The sequence below is a fragment of the Phodopus roborovskii genome, unplaced genomic scaffold, assembly GCF_943737965.1.
Source record: "Phodopus roborovskii unplaced genomic scaffold, PHOROB, whole genome shotgun sequence".
In the NCBI taxonomy this organism is placed as follows: Eukaryota; Metazoa; Chordata; class Mammalia; order Rodentia; family Cricetidae; genus Phodopus; species Phodopus roborovskii.
Window position 1 is genome coordinate 24343004 of NW_026126459.1, and position 18110 is coordinate 24361113.

Below are 18110 nucleotides of genomic sequence, written 5' to 3' on the forward strand. Positions count from 1 at the left end.
GTACCTCTGGGCTAAGGAGATCCAAAAACCAAGTGCAAGAAAGATAGTGTCAGGTTTAGGTAGTCCCCAGGGTTCCTTCTGCCAGGCACCCAGTCCCCACAGATGACTGTTGTATCGTGTTCTAGCATCCAGGACCATGACTTCCTCTTCTAGACTGTACTTTTTAGTAGAAAGGACTTGTAACTCCTGTGTGCCTTCCGCAGGTTTTCCAGTGTGTTTGTTCTCTTCTAGCTAAATAAAGGCTCATAAAAACATTTGAGGGTAACTGTCATATTGTTCAATTAATATTAGCAAAGACCTATTGAAAACTTAATTGTGTAGCATGGAAATAGCTCATTTGGCAAAAGCATTTGCATGGTGAGATAGGAGATTGAAACAGAACTGTCCTCTAACCTCTCCTACAGGCTGTGGCACATGCACACATACACACCACCATCCCTCCATACACACAAACATACATACAATACAATAAAAAAAATAATTCTAAAAACTAAAACACTGCTAAAGCTGGGTGTAGTGGCACACGCCTTTAATCCCAGCACTCAGGAGGCAAAGGCAGGAGGATCTGAGTTCAAGGCCGTCCTAGTCTTTATAGCAAGATCCAGAATAGCCACGACTTCATAGAGAGGCCCTGCCTCAAAACAAAAATTGCTAAACATTGTTTGTGCCAAATCCAAATATTGCTTTATGTGTTAATTATTTAACCCTAAGAAAACAACCACACAAAGCAGGCATTGTTGTCATTATGGATTATAAAGTAGATAGTTCTTTGAGGAGTCAAATAAATTGACCAAGACCATTTAGCTCATGGATGGGAAAGACACTTGATCTAACAGTGCTATTTGCAACCCTGTAGCACCCTACAGCCTCCTCTCTCCATACGCCCACCTCCTTCACCCAATATGACTGATCCTCACTAGAGCCGGAGGCTGGCAAGGATGAAAATTGTCCCAAGTAGTCACTGGCAGATAAGAGACTACAGACTGCTCAATTCCTAAGGCCACTGCTGAAGCTGCAGCTCACTTCTTGACAATCTAGCCCTCTCCCCATTCTATATGTGGCCAGGTAGGTCCCTATTGATTCATTAAAATGTCCCTGTAGAACTTGCTGATTGCTCCAGCCTCTCACAGTTTCAGAGTTCTGGGTTCTGGTTCTTACCCAGGTTCTTTGTTTGTTTGTTTGTTTTTTGGGGGGTCTTGTGCTTTGTTTTTGTTTTTCGAGACAGGGTTTCTCTGTGTAGCTTTGGAGCCTCTCCTGGCACTGGATCTATAGACCAGGCTGGCCTCAAATTCACAGAGATCCACCTGCCTCTGCCTCTCTCTCCCGAGTGCTGGGACTAAAGGTGTGTGCCACCACTGCTCAGCCATTACTCAGGGTTTTTTATTGTTCTCCCTTCTGTGATGGCTGAGTTGAAAAATCAAATAACAAATCTCTAGAAGTTTAAGTTTGGTACATGCCCCAATAACCCAGTCAGCTAGTAATTAATTTGTCCTTGTGCCCTGGCCGTATTTCTCTCATCAGAGGTCATGGCAGAAGCCCAAGGCCCTTGCTGAAGTTCATGGTGGTCTGTTTTATTAACTCCTAAAAGGAAAGACAGAGGTTTGTGTGAACTCCGTCTTGATCTCATGCAACCTATCCTATGGCTGATCAGTCTCTTGCCCATCTTGGACATAGGAAGCAGCTTATGCCATGGCTGATCAGTCTCTTGCTTGTCTTGGACCTTGGCATGGTTTGCAAGGTCAGCTTTGCCAACTTGAAAATCAGAATGGCAGACTTTCTGGCACATCTTCCCATACTCTTGAAAGTCACTGTGTTGTCTTTGTAAGGCCTGTGACACCAAAGACATTGAAGTTATTTGAAGGGCAATTCACTTGGTGTTTTGTTTGAGTGAAGGGGCTATGAATTAATCCAGTAATGATGGAAGTAGTGCTTTGCAGAAAAACAACCAATATAGCAGGAAGTTTTTAAAGGTGTGTGTGTGTGTGTGTGTGTGTGTGTGTGTGTGAGAGAGAGAGAGAGAGAGAGAGAGAGAGAGAGAGAGAGAGAGAGAGATCAAGGCACTGAGTCAGTTGTGAGGGCTAGCAAATCAAAATTTTTTAAAATGACCAATAGGCCAGAGCTCCTGAAGTCTTGAACCTAAAGGTAGAGTCCTTCTTTGGGCACCTCAGTTCAAGGCTTTCAACTGTAGAAAACCCAACCACATTTACAGAAATGCTTTTGTTTAGGTAAGGTCCCCTGAAGGTCCATGTTAAAAGCTTGGTCTCCAGTCCACTTCCAGTGGGAGGAAGTCATTGGGAATATGCCCTTGTATTAGTTACATTTTCTTAGTTACAAAAACCTGATAGAAGCAACCTTAAGGAAAGATTATCTGGGCTCACAGTTTGAAAGCACAGTCTGTCCTGATGACAGGAACTTGGAGATGCAGCTTGGGAACTTGGGAACTACAACGACAGCTTGTGCTCAGCTTCATTTCTCCTTTTTATGCAGCCCAAGGCCCTAGTGCATGGGACAGTGCCACCTCAATATAATCGAGATAATCCCTCAAAACATTAAAGGCTAATCTAATCTAGACAGTCCTTCATGGGCCTGCTCCTGCTTGACAGGATTGTAGATCGTGTCAAGTTTACAGCATTAGCCTGCATGGCCTCAATAACCCACCGTGGGAACCTTTTTTTTTTTTTTTTTTTTTTTTTTTTTTTTTTTTCTGCAACCCTCCAGGGCACCAAACTGCTTGAAAACTGGAAGGTGATGAGATGAAGGACTTGATGGAAATTAGGTTGGGAATAGCCATTCTCCTCTCAATGTAATGAGAAGCCTTGCTCCTCATGGACCCATTGTGATGCCCGGCCTCTCCAAATCCTCCAAAACTGTGATCACACATGTATCAGGGTCATTTTGTCAGTCAGTTGGTCAGTTTTTTTTTAGACTGTTTCTCTGAAGCCCTGGCTATCCTGGGCTGTCCTATAGACCAGGCTGGCCTCAAACTCAGAAATCCACCTGCCTCTGCCTCCAGAGTGACACCACTACCCAGCTTTGTTACAGTGATAGAAAACACTACTCAAGGGCACTTTGCTTTACTCAAAGTCCACTGGTTTAGTCAGGCATGGTGGCTTACACCTGTAATCCTGGCACTCAGGAAACTGGCAGGGGGGTTGCCATAGATTTGAAGCCATCGTGGGCTATGGAGTGAGTTCCAAACCAGTGTGGGCTGTAGATTATTAAGACTCTGTATCAAATTCCCAAATATTGTTTATAAATGTTTGTTTTCATTTAAATGGTCTTGGTTATATAAAATAAATAAATTTAAAAAATAGAAAAAAAAAGACTCTGTATCAAACAAACAAAAGCCCACTGACTTAAATGTTAGTCACATCTAAAACATTCTTTCACAGAAACATCTATGTTGATACTTGACCAAACCACCGAGCACTATAACTTGTGATAGATGAGTCCCAGGACCATGGAGGGTAGCAGCCAATACCAGATCCTTTTGAAGATGCTCCTTGGAAACCAAAGATGGGTGTGTGGGCTCTAGATGTTTCAGGGACAGATGAGCTTTTAGCTACTTCCTGAGCATCCTTGGATCTTACAAATATAGGCAGAACACAAGGACATGTAAGCCAGGCCTCTGGCTCCAGGACTGCATAATCTAGAGAGGTCAAATTTGTACAAACACAAGGCAGATTAGAGCAAGTCCCATTACAGGGCAATACTGGGTATCCCAGAACTACAGGTAAGGTATCTAGGGAAAGAAGGACAGGACTTTCCAGGGCCTTCCCTGCTGGAAAAGAGATGGCTACTGAGGGAGGTAAGTACCATGATAAGAACAGAACACTGGAGACCACAGGGGAGAAAGAGGGTTAGGGTAAAAGGGACATGTATTTTGAAATCCGCACTAGCCTACTAACTGAGCAGGGGAGAGTCTCTAGTCAAAGAATGTCACCATTTAAGATGCACAAGTGCGTGTAAGAGAAGGTGATTGCAGGGGTGCAGATGTGACCAGAATATATACATGAAATTGTAAAAACCAAGCAGAAAGCCGGGCATTGGTGGCACATGCCTTTAATCCCAGCACTCGGGAGGCAGAGGCAGGCAGATCTCTGTGAATTCGAGGCCAGCCTGATCTACAAAGCAAGTTCCTGGACAGGCTCCAAAGCAATACGGAGAAACCCTGTCTTGAAAAACAAACAAATAAAAAGCAAACAGAAATACTACAGTGGTGCCTGGCATATATATATATATGTATGTATGTATGCATGCATGTATGTATGCATGCATGTATGTATGCATGTATGTATTTTTCCCCAGCATTGAGACCAGAGGCTGAGGCAATCTGGAGGCCAGCCTGAGGGGGCCTGAAAGGTAGAGAATGCCTTCAATACCAGAACTTGGGAGGCAGAGGCAAAGATTCTATGCCAGCTTGTTCTACATAGTGAGTCCAAACCAAACAGGGATACACCATGAGACCCTGTTTAAAAACAAAATAAATAAAACCAAAAAACAAGGGACCTGGTGAGGCAGCTGTTACCCTGATGATCTGAGTTTGATTCCCGATACCCCTATAATGGAAGACGAGAACCAGCTCCCACAAGTTGTCCTCTGACCTCCACACTCACACTGTGGCACGAATACACACCCACACACACAGTAAATGAACAAGAGAGGCTGGAAGATGGGCCAGTAGTTATAAGCATTTGGTACTCTTGAAAAGGATCGAGTTTCCCTTCTCAGTCAATGTCCCCATGGCAGCTCAAGACTGTAACTCCAGTTCTCGGAGACTCCAGCGCCCTCTTCTGGTCTCTAGGCAACAGGCAAGCACTTGTATACATGTAAGCAAAACACTCTTATTTTATGATAAATTTTGACGACAACACAAATACAAAGATGATCATTTTGGCCACATCAAGGAAGTCAGGAGCATAAGAAAGGGGAGTCAACTGAAGCTGCTCCTGTGTTGAGAAGGTATGAGGCTGCAGAAGTGGTAACACTGTAGCATGAATGCTATTATTACCTCCCTTGGGTCAGCTCCCTCTGTGCTAACCAGTAAATTTCCCTCTTATGTTGGTCTCCAAATTTTTCCTTTTTAAAATTTATTTATTTTTATTTTATGTACACATTTGTCTGTGTGAATGTGTCAGACAGTTGTGAGCTGCCACGTGGGTGCTGTGAATTGAACCTGAGCCCTCGGGAAGAACAGCCAGTGCTCTTAACCTCTGAGCCATCTCTCCAGCCCCCAAACTTTTCTTAATAGCTACTAGCATGCCTATTGTACCAAGTTTAAAAACCTACTGGAGCTGGGAATATAGTTGAGCTGGTGGTGCTTAGCTGTCATGCACGTTGATTCTTAACCATGTATAAAACAGGGTGTGTGGTGATGCGTACATCTCAGCAGAGAGGTGGGAGAACAGAGGTTCAAGGTTACCGTTGTCTATATACTGATTTCAAGGCTCTGTGACAGAGACCCTTCCTCTAAAATCCAAACTCACCAAAACAAAAACCCAAGATCTCACTTCCCACTCTTCGTGTTGGGATAATGCCATTGAAGGGTGTCTTAGCTTGTTCCTGCCACTAATGTGTCTGAACAAGATAGGGCAGATCTTTAATCTCAGCAGTTTTTCAAGGCAGAGGCAGGCAGACCTATGAGTTCAAGGCCCACCTGGTTTACAGAGTGATTTCAGGTGAGCCAGGGCTTCATAGTGAGAAGCTTGGAGGTGTTTTCTCTATTGGGGCTCCCTCCTTTCAGACAACTGCAGCCTGCATCAGGTTGACACAGAACCAGCCAGCACAGGTCCCATTTGTGAGGACAGAGCCCTGCTGACCAAACCACCTAAGGTCTCCATCACATGAAGGGCTGCATCTGTGGGACACCAGCCGCATTCAGACACAGCAGAGGGTTGTAAGCCGGGGAGTGTTGTGGCCCTGCTTGCCTTTGGGAGGCAGCCGCAGTGGGAGGGGGGTGGAAGGGGAGGCAGAGCCAGGGGGCAGGAGACACAGGTTCAGGCATGATCAGATACAAACCATGGCACAAAGGAAGTTGGCTTCTGTGTGGAGTCAGCGGCCTGAAGGTCTAGCATATGTGTTTTGGCAGTTGGGAGACTGATGCACAATGCTGTCCCTGGAGAGGAAGTCATCGATTAAGCTACAAAACGAGTGTGCATTTGCCAACTCTGTGGAGTCTGAGCCCTAAGAGCTGTCACTTTCTGCCTTTCCGACGAATACCTGTGCTGAAGTGAGGAGTGAGATAATTCATACTCTATGCCTTAGGAGTGAGCTGTTGCTACTCTGAAGAAAATCAGACTGTGTGTCCCTTTCTTCTGTCACTCCAACCTGACCAATCAAGAGAATGGCCCTTGGCCATGAGGCACCCATACCCAACACAAACTGTCCTGCCCATAGGCTCCTACCTGAAGACTTCCCAGGAGTCATGCCACTGAGCAGTACTGCATCAGGCCTGCTATTAGACCCCTCCCCGAGCAGGGCCCCAGCACTGACACCAACACTAGCCCGTGAACACTGTTAGGCAATAGGAGCGATTAAGAAAATAAGCCTTCCTTGCCCAGTCAGCTGCCCACCGGCTGTTCTGTGCCTCCTGCAAGCAGTGATGTCATGCAGCTGAGGCCCAACCCCTTATTCCTGGTGGACTAGAGAGCCAGCTGAGTCCCAGGCCCTGTCCTGCTGCCACCCACCCCCAGTGCAGCAGCAGAGGCCGCATCCACAGAGCTATTCATCCGTGCCGGGTCTGGATCCTAAAGTAACTAGAAGGCCCGATCTTCCATACTCCAGTGTTCCAACTTCCTGAGGGTACCCCAGAATTTAAGCAGGTCTGTGAGTTACTTCTCCCATTTCCTCACGGGGAATTGTGGATTGGTGGGAGACTTGGCAAAGGGCTGTCCTAAAGAAGTGAGGAGGGGCTTTGTTCATCAGACAGTCCCTACTAATACCACACACTATCCAGGTCCTTCCACAGACCAACCCCCTTTCATCCAGGGCAGCTGTAGCCAAAGAGCTGGGAAACCTGAACTCCCTGGGAACAAGACACCTGCTTCTGCCTAAGTCGCAGAGTGTAGATTTCTCAGAAGCAGATCCACAGGGGATTTGCTGGGAGGCATGAGGGGGTAAGGGACATTCTGGAGTAGCAGGAGGCCTGCTGAAGACTGCAGCAGATTGGAGGAAAAGAACAGATACTAGACAAAGGGGCGTGGCTTATGAGGAGGTCGGGGAGAGCAGTAGAAGGCTGAGTTCTGGAGCTGTGCTGTGGAGGGAAGTTAGTGCTCCCAGAAAACCCAGCAACAGCCTCCAGTCTCCAGTGCATGTCACCTGCGTCATCTTCTTCCTCACAAGACCCTTACTGTGAACTCGGTGGCCACCTGAGCAATATCCTGCTGAGGGGGATCCCAAAACACAGCTGGTGTTCCAGCGGTGCAGGCACTAGCTCACCTTTTGAGTCCGGAGATTTTTCCACCACAAGGCTCATGACCAGCAGAGGGCGTCACCATCCCACAGGGACGCACCCGGGACTACACATCGCTCCCTGAAGAAACTGAGGAAGCGGTAATTCGGCTTTCCCCCAGCTGCCAGATGCAGTCTTTGTCAAGAGTCCTGGGTTTCCAAGCCCATTCTATGGCAGTCTTTTCCCCTCTGGCTGCTGTTACAGGCAGCAAGGCTTGGACCACACACGTCTTTTCCAGAACATAAAGCCCCTTCAAGCTCTGAAATCTTAGGATTTGAGGAAACCATGCCAAGGATTTATAGACATTGCCTTTTTCTGGGTCCACACTTTCTCTGGTTTTCTAGCACCTTCGTTCTTAGGTAAGAACTTCAGTTCCCTGTGGTGGTTTCTTACTTGGAGGCCAGAGCCTGTTGGACTTGCACCAGCTGGGGGTGTGGAGAGGGATATCTACCTCTATGTAAGCCCGAAGGAGGTCTGTGTCAGCAGGGCTGTTAGACACAGATTCACTAAATTACTCTCTCTGGAGTAGAGAAGTTGTTCCTACATAGAGGTTGTGCAGGGTCCCTTTGGGGAGGGTCCTTGCATGGATAAGCACTAGAATGAATACAATGGAAACTTTTGGACCTTCTGCCTTGTTATTCCCCACTCCCTCCCCTGCTACAGATGCCGTCTGTCAGGCAACAGACGGTCCAGGGGTCCATCTGTGTTAATGCTCTCAATAGAGTCCCATGTTTCTCCACCAACACTCCCTTGGCCCCTCAGCTGCTGGCCACTTGGTGGTTAAAGGGGGGTGAAAATCATTAAGGTAGCTAGGCCTTAGCTCTAAGCCACCCCTACCTCCAAACCCACAAGCATCCTGCCATCTGGACTTGTGCAATTTCTGAGTGTGGAGGAGCACCCTTCCCACCTCCCTCTTGTACAGTGGAGGCGCAGGAGCCTGAGGGTGGGCAAGACACAGACACGGCGAGACAGCTAGACTGGTGAACTGAAACAGGAGAAAACCTTTCCTGGCCTCTGAGATATGGCCTTCTGGCCTTTGCTCTGCCCCCACCCCATACTATGTGTCTTACACAGTGCATGTACAGCATGTTACCCCCTACCAGACCAAGCACCTCTGTTACACCAGTGTCCAGGCAGTCCCTGGTACAGAGTAGGACTCAAACTCAAGATGAAGAACCGAAGTCAGAGTAGGTAGGCTGGAGCCCTAGAACCAGGCTGCCTTGCTGGGGACCTCAGCTTTGCCCCTGAGTGACCCTCCCCACAAGGTGCTTTCTGGTGGGTCTCAGCTTCCTCCTCTGTAAGGGATAACGGCATACCTACTTCATAGGTTGTTACGATGTATGTAAAGCACATGTGTACTGGCTCATCTCCAAATGCCGAGCCCCAGGCTCTCTCTGTGGTGGCTAGATGCTGACCACTTCCCTCTCTCACTTCTTATTTGGGAATCACTGATGACAGACATGGGCTAGGTCATCCGCCTCTCCTGCAGCCTGGCAACCATGGTAACAAAAAGCATGAGGAATGGTATCTAAGACAGGATTAGAGAATGGCTCAGTACCCACCATGCCCCAACGCTGAGCACCTACTCGGTGCACAGTCCAAGCCCCGCGTGAGGAAAGAGAGCCTGGATTCCAGCATCCAGGAGGAGCCCTGAATTAAATCTCCTACAGGCAGGTTTCCAGTCTCCCTTTCCCCTGGCTTTGATTTGGGAAAGGAAAGTTAGCTCTTCTAGGGTGAAGGTGGAAGGTGAAACACTCAGCCCCCCACTCCCCAGGGGCTTCTGCGAGGTCAATTCAGAGATGTCTCCCCATCCCTTCGTCAGAAACCACATTCCTCCCCTTGGGTAGCACTCCCTACCCCCGCCCCGTCCAGGGCCTCCTGCAATCTCTGCCCACTGAGTCTGACCCCCTCCTTCCCCGATCTCAAAGCTTCCATTGGCTTATTTACCATGATTTCTTACTGTGCCCCCCCCCCGCCCCGTCTCCACCAACCACCAAAACCATCGCCCATTCCCAAAGTTTATATCTCATCCAATGTGCTTTCACAGACCACTTCCAGGTAGCACGTAAACCAAACCCCTGCTCGCCCCAGATGTCCTGTGCCTCCTGCTGCCGTGGGCGACTAGGTTTCCTCCACTGAGCGCTCAAGTCCCCCAGAGTTTCCTAAGCACCAGCGGTCTTTGAAGCGTTGTGGGCGGGGCTCGCCACAGCAGGTCCCCCCCCATCCCCTGGGGCGGTGCCTGCGTGTCGGGGGCGAGGCCACCGGAGGCCGCTCCCCGCGCCTCCCCGGAGTCTATAAAGCAAGGCTACACGCGGCCCGCTGGGCTGGACTCAACACAGCCGTCGCTAACCCCGCGGAACCAGGTGAGCGCAGCCTCCGAGGGGCGCAGGGCGCCGGAGCCATGACCCTCCGCCGACTCAGGAAGCTGCAGCAGAAGGAGGAGGCCACGGCCGCGTCGGACCCGGCTGCCCGGGCTCCCGACTCGGAAGCGGCTCGTGCATCTCCGGCCCCGACTCCCTCGGGCCCCCCAGCTGCCGCCGCTCCGTCCGGAGCCCCGGGGGACGAGTTGTACGCGGCGCTGGAGGACTACCACCCTGCGGAGCTGTACCGCGCGCTCGCCGTGTCCGGGGGCACCCTGCCCCGCCGAAAGGTGCGTTCCCTAACCTTTGTCCCCAGACTCGGTACCCAGTGTTCTTTCGGCAGGACCTGCTCGCCCGCAGCAGCCCCTGGCGACTGCTACACTTCAGCACACCCTAGCCCCCGACCCTGGGCCACCCGCCTCTCTCGGCCCTGCCCTCCAAAGGCGCAAACATGCCCACTCCCGGCTTGGAAGGCTATGCACCCCCCCCGCCACCTCGACGCCCCCAGTTCGGTTGGGTCCCCACTGCACTCCACTCCCCACGCGCGGACGCCCCATCTCCTCCCACTCTCCTGCCTTAACTCCGCCCCAGCACCCCATTTCTCAGGCTCACTCCATCTGGCTCTCTGCCGCCTCCCGCTCAGCCTGCCGGTGTCCAGAAGTCTAGAAACTCTCAGGACCCCCTCGCCCAAGCACCTCCTGAAGTTGTAGCAGGAAGGGCTAGGGAAGGGACCCCCACCACTTGCCTCAGACAAGTTGAGGGTCCCTGAGTCCTGGGAGGGAGAGAGGCTAATGTCCCCTTAGAATGCTGCGAATTCCCGAGAATAACCCCTCTGCTGAGACGCCAGGCATCCTAGGTCCAGGGCCTCACGCTTTGTCCCGCATCTAAGGTGCGGGATGCGAGAGGACAGCCCTCCTGACTTCAGTCTGGACCGGACGCGGTGGGAGAGGTCACAGGGCAGGAAGGATGCAGGCCGCACCCGCCGGCTCTCTGCGTCTCCCCGTTATTGTGGCTGTTCCTCTGGCCTGGGAGGACCTGAGCACTCAGATGCTTAGACCCCAGACCCAGGCTAAGGAGAAGGGATGGGTAGCCTTTCCACGCGTCCCCCTCCTTCTCTCCTGGTCCCCCATTCCCTACTATACACAATGAACAGCTTGTTGAGAATTTGCATTTTATGAAAATCGGGTTGAAAAACAAAGGGGTCTCTCTGTACTGCCCATTCCTTCCTCCTTGGCTTATTTGGGTATTAACCCCACCCTGAGGCTGATCTTTGGTTCTGAAGGAAGAGGGTCCCCTTCTCCTCCTTGCTTTGGGGCAGCTTGGGGGGCGGGGGAGGGGGAGGGATAGGGAGTGTTAACCAGAGCACAACCCAGGAAGGCCTCTAGCTGTTTTGGCACTTTGGGAAAGGGCTGGTCCCGGATGGGACTTCCTCCAAGAACTAAAATCTCAGGAGGGACAGAGGTTGTTTGGGGCTATCTAGGGCCTGCAGAGTTAGAGGCCTTCTTCTCCAAATAATAGAGCCCCCAGTTTCTCAACTGTTGTGAAACAAGTTTGATTTGTATTGTTTTAGTTATTTATTACATACTTTGTCTCAGAAAATAATATATATACGGTGCTATCAAGAGACTTGGGTCTGGAGGACATAGACAACTACAGCTGGAATCCACAGCTGAAACCCTCCACCCCTGCAAACTCTTTGCTTTGGCACCTCTACCATATTCAGGCTGGCATTGCCCCTGACTCTCTACTCTCCCAGACTACTATCTGCCTGAGCCTTTAAATGAACAGACTTACCTGGCAGGGCCCCTGGAGTAAGTACCTTCAGCCCAATGGCTGCCTACCTTTCTCTTCAACTAGGGGAAAACTATTGCCTCAGCGTTGGAGCCTGGAAGGCCTGGCCCATCAGACATAATGCCATTGGTGGAGGCCATTCTAGAGTCACAAGACCCCAAGCTGGTTAGTAGAGGCTAAGAGTTCACCCATCTTAGTCTGAGGTCCCAGGATACTGTGAACTCTGGGATCGATAATAGTAGCTGTACTTGGAAAATAGTTACACCAGCACCGAAGCAGAGGTGAACCTGGGAAGGAAGACTGGCAACAGGAAGTGGGGTGCTATGTTCAGAGCTGGGGCTCTGGTCAGAGTCCTCCTAGAGAGGGTTTCCCAGCACCTTCTCATCGTCTTTTCTGGCCATTTTCCCACCCAGGGCTCAGGATTCCGTTGGAAGAATCTCGGTCAGAGTCCCGAGCAACATCGGTGAGTCACCCCCACCCAAAGCCCCTGCTGTGGTCCAGAAAAGTGAGGTGTTGGGGGAGGGGGAGCACTATGCAGCATCTCAGCCCAGCCCCCTGGGAGACATCTCCCCTCCTTAGGCATGACTTCCCTGCTGGGATTGAGAGGCAGGTGGGGGTGTGGGCTGTATGAAGGGGCGGCAGAATAAGGGGGGGCACTTTTGAGTCATTAGGTGCTCCTTAACCACCCCCAATCTCTGCCAGTTGCCTTTTCCTGGGAAGAGCTGGATTAGTGAGAGGTGGAGGGTGGGAAGTAGGAGACACTGTGGGAGTGTCCTAACTTTGTCCTCTGTGACTTCCAGCCTACCCTAGTGGGCCCAGAGACTCTCTGGCCAGATGTTTGTAAATGTTTGAGCCTTATGCTCCAAAACCTTCAGTCCTGTGTGGGTCTCATCCCATGGCTGCACTTGAACCTGCTCACTCTAGGACCAGATCCCCTTTTGTTCATGTCTCATGCCTGATTGGGGCCTGGCTTACTTTGAGATGGGCCAGCAAACTGTGGCCTACTGGCCAGATTGACCTATTTGGCTCTTCAACTAAGAAATATGTATGCACACACTTAAAAACTTATTTCAATTTTTTTTTTTTTTTTTGGTTTTATTTTTCTTGTTTTTTTGAGACAGGGTCCCTCTACAGACCCCTGGCTGTCCTGGAACTGGCTCTTGTAGAACAGGCTGGCTTTGAACTCACAGAGATTCCCCCTGCCTCCACCTCCCAGGTGCTGGGATTAAAGGCGTACACCTCCATGCCTGGCCTATTTTAATATTTTAAAGGGTTGTAAAAACAAAGAATAATATATGACAGAGGCCATATGGGGCCCACAAAACCTAAAATATTTACCATCTGGCTCTTTGCAGTTAAGAGTTCACAGACCCTTGCAGGAACCCAGAGAGTACTGGGATAGATGCAAGGCTTCCAGGCCCCCTGCTTGAACGTACAGGGCTAAAAAGCTCCTTTCAAAGAAGGGGAGTTTGCTGTGCGGCATTAGGCGACAGGGGGTGTGACTCAGGCTAGGCGCTGGAGGCCTGCTCTCCGGGGCCTTTCTGGGACTGCCAGACTCAAAGGGGCCTTAGGAGCCACTTTATTCTGCCACTGCCTGGCGGGAAGGAAGAGGAGGGGGTGCGCGGAGGAAACTCTGGACTCCCCCAGCAGGCTAGGATCTGGAGGCGTTCCAGACCATTGTGTCCAGCAGGCAGCCTTCAGTTCGGGAAGGGGTGGCCCCAGGCTCCCCTCCCCCAGCCTTCACATCTGGTGGGCTGGCCACACCACAGCTGGGAGGAGCGGTTGTGGTTTGTGCCCAGCCTCGTGACTGGCCCCTGGGGGGTGGGGCTGTCTTCTCCCCAAAGCAGCTGAGCCAGGATGCTCCAGCCCTGGGGCCAAATTGGGGGCCTCAGTTAGTGTGAGTATATGGTCAGACTCCCTCACAGGAAGGCTGTGGTGCTGCTAGGCTCACCCCTTTCTCAGGGCCAGCCTTTGCTGATGCCTCCCTTCCCCTGTAGGAGACTGGTTTACTTCTGTGCAGCTCCCTGAGGCCAATTTCAGCTGGGTTTGGGAAGGGCATTCCAAAAATCTGTGGAGAATGAGCTGTCACTGGAGACTCTGGGTCCTTCTAGAATGTTCCAGATCAAACTTCTACATCCTTGAAGGCTAAGCTGTGGGGCTGTCACGCTCCTGTTTTTGTTATTGTATTTTGAGATAGGGCCTCACTATGTAGCTCAGATGCAAATGGAACATCTTTCTGCCTCAGTCTCTCAAGTACCAGAGTTATAGATTCAGGCCACCATAGCCAGCTCTTCAATACTTCCTGGGTTCTTGTAATCGCAACCCTTGTGTCTTCTGCAGAAAGGTGCTGACTCTGGAGAAGACAGACAACCAGACCTTCGGCTTCGAGATCCAGGTGGGAAAAGCTGGGCACAGAGGGGTGAGGAATCAGGTCAAACTGGAGGGTGAGCAGATCTGCTTGCCTCTGTTCTGAGTGTCCCAATTGCTTGTTCACAGACGTATGGCCTTCACCACCGAGAGGAGCAGCGCGTAGAGATGGTGACCTTTGTCTGCCGAGTTCATGAGTCCAGCCCTGCCCAACTAGCTGGGCTCACACCAGGTAAACCCTGAGCCCAGAACACAGGGCTCTGGGACAGTGTACAACTCTACTCCTAAGCAGAGGGATACATTTTTCTCTTTCTCTGTCTCCTTTATCCTCCAACTTGGGGAAGGCCAGAAGAATGAGTGGAATCTGTACTCTGGATTTGGGCATGCTGGCCATGTAGTATGGGACCCTATGTGCTTCTTTTACAAAATGGGACAGACAACAGTGTGGCAATGTGGTTCCCTGAGCACAGAGTGGAGCCTGGAGAAAGAGATGCTATTGCTGAGCAGCTGTTCTGCCTCCTGGCAGCTGTGCAGTCCAGCTGGGCAGAATGTGGTAGAAAAGTACTCTACCAGGTCTGCTTCTAAATGGTCCATGAGGACCATGTCTTTCTACTCCATCTGGGATACCTTTGCTATGTCCTTTTTCAAGGAAATGGTGCTCCAGCAAGAGACCCTGAAGTTAGGGTCCCAGTTTAGGGCGACCTGAGACCACAGGAGTCCACACTCATTCTGCCAGCACAGTTGTCCTTTGGGCCCTTACTTTCTTGTCCACATACCAGCAACACTTTGCTAGGTAATTCCTGATTGTCCTTGGTATAGCCATAGCCAGGAACTGTATCGTGTTTGTTTGTTTTACAGATGGCAAACAAGCACTTAAAGTCTTCAGCATGCCCTGCCTAGGGTCAGGGCCTGACCTGATTCAAAAGCTGAAGATTGGCATGCCTAGAGCCAGGGCCAGCTCCCAGTTGGGCACTAACCCTTGCCTTCCCTGTATTGAATGAATCTAAGACAGGTGTGGGTTAAACAGAAATACTAACTCCAGGACGAGCATGGGAACCCAGGAGGACTCTGTATTAGGGACAGAGCTTCCTGAGGGTATGCCTGATAACTGAGCGTAGGTCACTCTATCCAGTCAAGCTCGTGGTTTCTGTGCTGGAGGAAATGCCTGTGGTTTTATGCACTTTTGTTGTTGTTATTGTTGTTTTGAGACAAGGTTTCTCTGTGTAGCCCTGGAACTTACACTGTAGACCAGGCTGGCCTTGAACTCTCAGAGATCTGTCTGCTTCTGCCTCCCGAGTATTGAGATTAAAAATATTCACCACCATACCCAGCTAGGGTCTGTGTATTTTGAGTAGGGTAAATGAAATGCCCAGGTCTCCCCACCACTGTGGAAGGGAGTTCAGGAATAGTTCTCCAGGTTACCATTTTGCCCCTTCTGTCTGGAATCCTTCCTTCATGCCCTGGGAAACAGGCGCTGACTTCTTCTCTTCCTGGCAGGGGACACTATCGCCAGTGTCAATGGGCTCAATGTGGAAGGCATCCGGCACCGGGAAATTGTTGACATCATCAAGGCATCTGGCAACGTTCTCAGGTACCCATGTCTTGGTGCAGTGCCTAAGCGCTCCTGAGCTCAGCCTTGTGGCATTCCCTCAACCTTCAGGCTCACTTAGCCTTTGTCCCCTCAATCCCTCAGACTGGAAACTCTGTATGGGACATCCATTCGCAAAGCAGAACTGGAGGCGCGCCTGCAGTACCTTAAGGTAGGGATCAAACAAGTCCAGGTTCTGTCCTACTTTCCCCATTCCCTGGCCTTCAGGCCAGCTCCTTCAAGGACTTATTCACCTTTCTCAACCTCCCTTACCCCTTAGGCTTCTGGGCCTTACCCTTGACCCTTGTGTCCCTATATTCTGCTGGTTTCCTGCTTAGTCCTGACAGCTGGCTGCATGTGTCTTACAGCAAACCCTGTATGAGAAGTGGGGGGAATACAGATCACTAATGGTTCAGGAGCAGCGGCTAGTTCATGGTGAGTAGGTTGGGATATCCTCACAGACATCCCCATCGGTACTCCCCTCTTAGAGCTGGCTGCTGGCTTCACAGTGAAGAGTCTGGGGCTTTGGACACCACATTGCCCTAAGCTGATACTGTTCTGTTCTCACAGTCGCTCACTGGAGGTTAGGGTTGAGCATAGCCTTTAATCTCAGCATTTGGAGGCAGAGGCAGGGGGATCTCAGAGTTCAAGGCCAGCCTGGTCTACATTAGTGAGTCCCAGGACAGCTAGGGCTATGTCGAGAGACCACGTCTCCAAAACAGAAGAAGCAGTAGCAGCCTGTGTGTGTCATTCCTATGGCCTGCCTTTCTGTCCCTAAGTAGCATTCTTGAGTTTACAGCCAGAAAGGCTGGGGCTCAGGGCCCACGTAGGTGGCCAACAGGAAAGAACTGGACATCCTGCGCATGCCCTCTGACCCTTAGCCAACGGCGCTCTGGCCCCAGGATTCAGGAAGCTTCCTGATCTTCTGTCCCCACAGGCCTGGTGGTGAAGGACCCAAGCATCTATGACACACTGGAGTCCGTGCGCTCCTGCCTCTACGGCGCTGGCCTGCTCCCTGGCTCACTGCCCTTTGGGCCTCTGCTTGCTGCGCCTGGGGCTTCCCGCGGGAGCGTGCGGCGGGCCAAGGGGGACACTGACGACGCCGTGTACCACACGTGCTTCTTCGGCGGCGCTGAGTCGCAGGCGCTGCTACCCCCGCCGCCCCCGGCGCGCACACCAGGCCCGGGCTCCGCCGAGGCCGCGGCGTCAGTGCTGTGTCCCGCACCCCGCGCCACGCTCAGCCGCAGCGCCAGTGTGCGGTGCGCGGGCCCGGGCGGGGGTGGCGGCGGGGGCGCGCCGGGCGCGCTCTGGACTGAGGCCCGCGAGCAGGCCCTGTGCGGCGCCGGCCTACGCAAGACCAAGTACCGCAGTTTCCGCCGGCGGCTGCTCAAGTTCATTCCCGGACTCAACCGCTCCCTGGAGGAAGAGGAGAGCCAGCTGTAGGGGCGCGGGTGGGCACGCGGGAGGTATTTATTTATTTATTCATCATAACAGCCAGTGCAAAAAGTGCCGGTCCAAGGACCCCGGGAGCCCAAAGCTGCGGGAGAGGGTCCTTGCTAGCTAGCTCTGGCTGGTCTGGTTCATGGCTTGTCTCTGATGAGAAAAAAAGAGAGCCTGGTTGCTTTCTTTCGTCCCCTACACCACAGCAGGGTCTCTGCAGGGGGAGAAGAGACAGTGGGAGTTGGGAGAGTTCTGGGGAACCAAAGAGGGCTCTGCCAGCCTACAGTCTGGGTCAGTTGTGCCTTGTGGGGGCCCTGTCCCAAGAAGCCCTCTCCTTAGCTTTACTTTTCCCCCAACCCTTTTCCTGAGGAGAGAGGTCCATGATGGGTCATTCTCCACCCTATACATACAGATGGACAGACACAGACACACACACACACACACACACACACACACACACACGCACACACACACACCAATGAACCAGTGGTTCCCAAGGGGGCAAGGTGCTGGTTCCCTCCCTCCAGCCTTGACCCCCTAAGGGCTTAAACCCCTCTCCAGGGACCTGTAACTAAGTGGGTCCTGCCAGGCAGGGGTCCTGGGTTCAGTGCCCCTTGCGGAACAAGAATGAGAGTTGAGAGTTCCTTCAGGTGAGGTGGGGCAGCCTGGACTGTACCACCTTTTTTTTTTTTTTTTTTTTTTGCCTATGTTGCTTCTGAACCACAAACTATAAAATTGATGTTTTTTTTTTTTGCATCTGTGTCAGCGTGGTAACTGCCTGTGGGGGAGGATTGTGCTCAGGCAAGCTCTGACTGCATGCAGCCCCCTCCAAACACAGGCTGCATTTTCCATCTTTCTTTTAGCCTGGAGCCAGGGAAATTGTGTAGGGGATTTTAATGAGCGTGTACAGGCCTGACCTGAGGCTCTACACCCTCTTCAGTACCTGAACCTCCTCTTAAGGTACATTTTTGAAACTTTCCTCCCTAGATATAACAAACATAGGGGTCACTTGTCTGAACTCCCTTACTGTCCCTGTGGGAAAGCCTGGCTCACCAGTGAGAGCACTTGAGGTCTGCCTTGAGTAGAAGCTAGGTCCCCAGACTGCCACTGTCCA

The 18110-nt window shown here is 51.3% G+C and overlaps 1 protein-coding gene across 1 annotated transcript; it reads left to right on the forward strand.

Annotated features, from left to right (window-relative positions):
* The first annotated feature begins 9765 nt into the window (after positions 1-9765).
* Tamalin (trafficking regulator and scaffold protein tamalin) lies at positions 9766-17752 on the forward strand. Its single transcript, XM_051189945.1, has 8 exons — positions 9766-10100; positions 12015-12064; positions 13942-13996; positions 14098-14200; positions 15466-15559; positions 15662-15728; positions 15925-15991; positions 16494-17752. Exons 1-8 carry the CDS (start codon positions 9852-9854, stop codon positions 16997-16999), a joined length of 1191 nt encoding a protein of 396 aa, XP_051045902.1. The 5' UTR covers positions 9766-9851; the 3' UTR covers positions 17000-17752.
* Positions 17753-18110: the final 358 nt, after the last annotated feature.